Raw genomic sequence first — 6,795 nt, forward strand, 5'->3', positions numbered from 1 at the left:
TAATTATCCATGAATTGACATTTAAAATGCAATTAGCTGGCTTGGAGAGAAAACATCATCAGAGAGGAATAGATCAGATGCCACTGTAAATTATTCTCACAACAAGGTGCAAGGCAAAGATAAATATGTTTAATTTTTTTTTTCTGTTGACCCTTTAGCCAAGCATCATCTGTCTTTCAAAATCTATTAAGCTCAAAGTGGCTTGCTTTGATCTGATCATCTTGGGAGGCTGTTCATTAGAGCTGCCAGCTCTGAGTCAGCCCTGAGATGGTTTCTCATCCCCTGCCCATCAGCCCAGGCAGGCTCCACATTATTCATCCCAAGCCCAAAGGATGTGTGTTCAGCATTCCTTAAAATCTCTGAATAAATACAAATATGGAGGTGGACTGGAGGGCTAAATTTTAATTCCCTTTGCCCTGAGGGTCCTTTCCCATCCCAGTTTCCTCCTCATTAGACCACTGCAGATGTGAGGGTGACTCCAGAGCACCCCACAACAAAACCAGAGGGATTGGGGTGGGCTGGGTGCACCCCTGGCCTCCCTCTGCTGTGGGCAGTTCTGGTCCTTTGTGGCCCAGAAGAAAGGAGCGCCATTTGTTTCCACACAAAAACGTGTGGCAAATCTTTATGACTAGTCAGAATTATTGCAGCTTCTTGGACTGTTATTTATGATACCAAAATTGCACTGCTGTGGCCTTACAAATAATCTTTGACATCACAGGCTGGCAGGTGCTGTGAAAATATCCCCAGATTGTAAAGAATTGCTGCCAAAGACCCTGAGGGAAAAAAAAAAAAAGAGATTGCAGACCAAGCCAATTAAGCAGGATAATTTTTTTAGGCAGGGAAAAAAACCCTAACAAAGTTATATAAATAGTGGTGTGAGGTAGGGTACCAGTTGAAGCAAAACCCAACATTGTGCCCAAGCTTTGTTTTTGTTTCCTTTGAGCCTTGCAGGTTGTTTTGACTACATCCCTTCCTGACCTCAGGAGGATTCAATCCTGATAATGGCATCTTCATGGGGATGTTCAGTTCAATATTTTGTGTGATGGTAGCATGAGCACCCTTGGCCTGAGGGGCTGGGTCTGTGGGAGCCTTGTGCAGGTGCAGTTGCTCAGTGATGAATTTGATTTGTAAAACATGGATAAAGACAGTCCTGTCTCTCTGGGAGCATCAGAACTCCTCATCTGGAGATCCAAGGTGTGTCAGCCCAGGGGTCTCTGTGCTGAGGCCACTCTGTTTCTTTGCTTCAAATCATTCTGTGCTAAATCCTTCCAAGGACCTGGAGAGGTTTGACCAACACAACATTTGCTATTAAACACAGCATTTGCCATCCCTCCTCCCTGAGGAACTCTCAGAGACATATTTTATGAAAAATCCTTTGCCAGGACTTTTTCTCCTGAGAAGCTGAGAGGCCTCAGAAACAAAATGTAAACAATGATTATCTGCTGCTGTGGAATGCAACAGGTGCATCTGTGATTGGTCTCATGAGGGTGTTTTTAATTAATGACCAGTCACAGGTCCAGCTCTGTCGGGACTCTGAGCAGTCACAAGATTTTAATATCATTCCTTTCTTTGGTAGCCTTCTGAGGTCTCCTTTCTCTTTCTTTTAGTATAGTTTTAATATATAATTTTCTTTTAATATAATAGATATCATAAAATAATAAATCAGCCTTCTGAAACATGGAATCAAGATTCTCATATCTTCCCTCGTCCTGGGGACCATGCAAACACCAGCACAAAGAGCACCCTCAACATCTGGAAAACTTTTGAAGTACCATTTAAGGCATCACCTTACATTTAGTTAAGTTCTGTTAATTAATGGATGGGATTTTCCCACCTCTCAAATCTTAAACACCTAATTCATGCACAGAACCAGCTGAGCTTCTCACCTTCAGCTTCATTTATGGGCAGTGATTCACACAAATGAGACCTATTTTAATTGTCTCTTTTTGATGAGGTGTTGCCAATACCTTAGGCCTTACTGAGTCTCTACAGGGACAAGCCAGGACTTCAAAAATCTCATGAAAATTAATTTCACTGCAGAGTCAGACGAAGTGAGACCAGTGCCGTGAAATTTAAAGATCCATTTTGCTGGTCTGGACATTGCTTGAAAATCCCTCTTGTTCATCTGTAGCTTGCACAAAGATCCATTCAAAATTTATCACAATTCCTTCCACAATTTGCAGAATTAAAGTCTAGAGTTATTCTCCAGTCACCTCCAACTGCAGCACAAGGAACTGGAACACAGAAAAAAGGTGCTTAAATGTAGGTTGAAGTTTTTGAATTCACCACTGCAACCTGTTTTCAGAGAAAAAAGATCAGTCTTTTTTAAAGCCCTTCAAGATCTATGTAAACCTTGCTCATTTAATTAATTTGCCTTCTTATCAGGATTTCTGGGAATAAAAAGTGGCATTTGAGCTGAGCAAGAACTTAATCAATCACATTACTGAACAGCATGAATATACAGATGAGATGTGAGGAAGAAATTCTTCCCTGTGAGGGTGGGCAGGCCCTGGCACAGGGTGCCCAGAGAAGCTGTGGCTGCCCCTGGATCCCTGGAAGTGTCCAAGGCCATGCTGGGAAGGGCTTGGAGCAACCTGGGATAATGGAAGGAGTGAAATGAAATTATTTTTAAGGTCCCTTCCAACCCAAACCATTCTGCTACTCTGTGACTTTTCTACAGACAGAGAGTGTTGATATAGATATAGATATAGATATAGATATATAGATACAGATTTTTTTGTGTGTTAATGTTGGGATTCAATGTGTGAGATAGTATTTTTTTGTTTGGATTTATTAGTTTTATTTATATTATAGTTTTATAAGCTGTGAGTTCTATAGCACTAATAAATTAAAAATGGAGTTGCATCTTTTTTAATAACATTTTTAAAGATAAATTGTTTAGGAAATAATATTTAAACTATTTTTATTTTTAACCTAATAATTCATTACTCATGGTTTGTAATGGGGAATTTTTTATTTAATTATATAATACTACTAAAACTCATAAAGAAGAAGGTGAAGAAGAAGGATTAGTTTCTGTTTTAAAACTTTTATTTTGTTTTATATATATTATCATATTTTAAAATTTTAAACTTTAAATTTTTTATTGTGTGATATTTATATACTTTTATTTAAACTACACACTTATAATTCTAGTTTTATTATGTAATTTTCAAAATTTTCTCTATGGCTTTAGGTTAAATGTAGTGTTCTTTGGGGGATTTGTTAGTACATAAAGGTTAAAATTTTCAGCAGTTAGGGTTCTAACAAGAGAGGACCTGCTGTCCTTCTGGACCTCACTTGTTGACACTTCCAGGTGAGGGATGTCCCCTGGGGACAGAGGGTGGTGACATCCCAATAGCCTTAATTCCATCTTCCATTGCTGTGGCTCATTTATTCCTACTCTTCTTACCAGACATCTACAGAACTATTATATTTTAGTATATTATTTTATATAAAAATAAATTATATATTTATATATAATTTAATATATATTAAACCTGTATTATTTAATATGTATTATATAATAAATAACATATATAATATATATTATATTTAGTATATTTATATATATAAAATACATATATTATATTTTAGTATTATTATATCCAAAAGCCCCAGGTGAATGGGCCCCTTTGTTCTGTGTAAGTGGATCATAACTTCTTCCTCTCTCCTAATGATACCTGACATTTCTTCCAAAATCTTATTTTTAATGTTACTCAAGACTCTTTCCTCAGTTCAATTCTAGTTGAAATGCAGTTTCTTGCAAATGCAATTTCTTGCATTTTATGGCTGCAAGAAGTTAGCCAGCAGCCAGTATCTAGCACAGGTAATAGAGCACAAAGTTGCTATCTGTTTTATCAACAGAAAACCTTCTCTAAATGTTTTCATCCTTGTCTCCATCTCTTTCATTTATTTTGTTATTCTGCTGCGAAGGAGGGGGAAAAAGAGGTTTTTAACAGTACTTTATATTTAATATCTAAAAGTTTGACAAGTCCCTGGTTAGGTGATCCAGTCAGAAGAGAAAAAGTCACCCACTGATTTCCTTTCATCCCATTATCCAAATCCTTTTTCTTGACTCTTCCAAAGCAGTGCCCACACTCTGTAGGCACAAATAATGTTGGCAAACCTGATTTGACCACAGCTTAGAAACTGGAATTATTCACTGTACACAAAGCAGAAAGAGCTGGAAAGGGTAATTCTGAAAAAGGACCTTTTGCAAGAAAAAGACAGACCAAGGGTCAACACAGGCACGCAGCTCTGTGCTCAGAGCAGGGGAAATTTTGGTCCTCTCAAGCAACTAAAGTTTCACAGAGGTGAGGCTGATAATTTGTGTTCCCAGGGCTCCTTGTGGAGCTCTAACCACTGATGACAGCCCAGAGCATCCCTGGGCAATTTCAGGTTATAAATATGCTCATGCTGATTCTGGGACATGGTCTTGACTCTAGAAATGCTTAATAAATAGAGGAGGCCGCTCTTACAGAGATTAACAACCATGTTTGATAGTTGATATTTTGCATTCTCTTTTTCTTTTACTCCTCCACTGTACTATAGCTTTTTTTGTCCCCTGTGTTGCTCCCCAGGTGCGTTCTGCTGCCACAAAGAGGTGGCACCGCTGGCAGGACCACCACTCGCTGCGGGTGAAATAACGGGTGCATAATTCTGAAATTCTGAAATTAAACCTGAAATTGTGCCTTGACCTTGTCCCCTGTGTTCTCCCCAGGTGCGTTCTGCTGCCAGGAAGAGGTGGCACCGCTGGCAGGACCACCACTCGCTGCGGGTGCGCGTGGCACGGGCCATGTCCATCCCCACGTCCCCCACGCGCATCAGCTTCCACAGCATCAAACAGACCGCGGCCGTCTGACCTCCCACCACCACCACCACCACCCCGTGGCCTTCAGAGCTCTCCTGTCTCCACCCCAGAGCCCTTCCTGCAAACTAAACTCTGCTCCTTTGGTCCCACTGATCTCTTTCCAGTGAGGGGCCCGTCCTGTTTCGTCCGCGATGCTGCTTGGAGGCAACCAGGAAAAAGCCTCTTGGAGCTGGTGGTGGTAATACAGATTCAAAGAAGGAACAGGTTCAACCCTGACTGCATCCTGTGGAAGTTCACAATGCAAAGTCTAGAACAGCACACTGGCAGGAATAATCAAAATTTTTTTCACCTTCCTCTCATTTGTTTTGTTTTTATTCCCCCTTTCATATTGCGGTGAACAAACTGTTTTGAACACACTGCCCATCTCACCCTGTACATTGGTTCCCAATGGTTTCAACAGTTTTGGTGTATAATAGCCCATCCCTTTCTTGTTTTCTTTGTAAAAAAGTTTCTTCTGTGCAAAACTGTCATTTGAGAACTTGTAGCAGCAAGAAAAAGAGCGTCTGAAAGGTGAAAAGTTGTGAAAAGCCTGAATTTGTCTGCCTTCCCCATTTCTCTCTTGGAGACAGACTGGGAATTGTCAGGGCATCGCTGGACTGTTCCACACAGGGCACTTTGCCTGGTGAGCACCATGCCCTGCTCTCACACAGATTTTCAAAGGACAGGAGTAGCTCTAAGTAGCTCTACAAAATACTCTCATTCCTCTTAGCGCCACGCTTCCAAGCACAGTGTAAGTGGAAAGCCTTTGGAAAGTGGTTTGTTTTCAGCTCAGAGCATTAGGGTGGGGAAGGACAGCTCTTCTGGGTTTAAAAAAACACAAAAGGGAAGCACTGTAAAGATAATAAGGATGAGAAGAGGATGTTTGTGTTCCAAGGATAATGCTACGTGCTGCACAAAGGTATCTATTGAGCATTTTGAACTAGAGCAGTTGTATCTACCAGGCTTTTTATGTGATGTTCAAGAAAACTGTATATTTTCAATAATAAACACTACTCTGGGTTGGTTTCAATAAAACCAGGCATCGTTTTCTTTAACTCTGGAAAAGAAGAGGACATCTGTCTTGAGAGTGGTTTTGCAGCTAAAATCAGGGAAGGAAATCCTGTTTGATATAGTGAGCCAAGAAGAAGAACAACCTCGTGATAAAATCCTGACATGGGGGCATTTAAATGCAAGAAGAATTGCCTCCCTTCTCAGCTCATGGTTTTGTACTGGATCCCTGTCCCTCTGCACTCTCTCCACTGGGCTTTGCCACAGCAGTAAGAAAAATGTTGTGTTATACATCCTCCATCACCTGCATCTCAACAGAGCTGGAGTAATTCACTGTTTCCACTTTTATCAAGCTTACTCTGAATTTTCTTCAGATGTTTTATAGGACTTTTCAGCACGAGCTTGATTTAAACCTCCAGATTTATGTTGCTCTAGTTTTCAGGGGCTGGAAAATCTCTTGGAAAACATTGTTATAAATCCCCTGCTTACGGGGGGTTGGGGAGGGAGGGGGTTGTCTGTCCTATCAGCTCAGTCATATTCAACTTTGAGCTTGCTGGCAATGAACAGCAAATTTAAATAAACAACATTTTGTAACTTTTCCTTTTCCTAACTCATTTGGACTTGTGCTTCAAAGAGATAACAGAGGGAGTAAGGAGATTTGAGTGCCTGATGAGAGAGGACCTGTTGTATTTTCTGAGACCCCTGATGAAAGGAGGAATGTTGAATCTGACTCCATGTTCTTAGAAGGCTAATTTATTCTTTTATGATCTATATTATATAAAAGAATACTAAATTATACTAAAGAATACAGAAAGGATAGAGACAGAAGTCTAAAAAGATAATAATGAAAACTTGTGACTCCTTCCAGAGTTCCAACACAGCTTGGCATTGATTGGCCAATAAGTGAAAACAATTCACATGAAACTAATCAATCA

At 40.1% G+C, this 6,795-nt stretch overlaps 1 protein-coding gene across 3 annotated transcripts in view; it reads left to right on the forward strand.

Annotated features, from left to right (window-relative positions):
* Positions 1-6,417, forward strand: part of CRHR2 (corticotropin releasing hormone receptor 2) — a 151,668-nt gene extending 145,251 nt beyond the window's left edge. Inside the window, exon 13 of one of the 3 annotated variants that reach the window (XM_064703825.1) lies at positions 4,584-4,664. In XM_064703825.1, coding sequence (XP_064559895.1) covers positions 4,584-4,649 — 66 coding nt within the window. In that variant the 3' untranslated portion in view covers positions 4,650-4,664. Of the gene's footprint in view, positions 1-4,583; positions 4,665-4,723 lie in introns of those variants that run through there. The other 2 variants (XM_064703823.1, XM_064703824.1) reach the window with 2 other exon arrangements.
* The last annotated feature ends 378 nt before the right edge of the window (positions 6,418-6,795 follow it).

Source organism: Zonotrichia leucophrys, chromosome 2, assembly GCF_028769735.1.
Source record: "Zonotrichia leucophrys gambelii isolate GWCS_2022_RI chromosome 2, RI_Zleu_2.0, whole genome shotgun sequence".
Lineage (NCBI taxonomy): Eukaryota > Metazoa > Chordata > Aves > Passeriformes > Passerellidae > Zonotrichia > Zonotrichia leucophrys.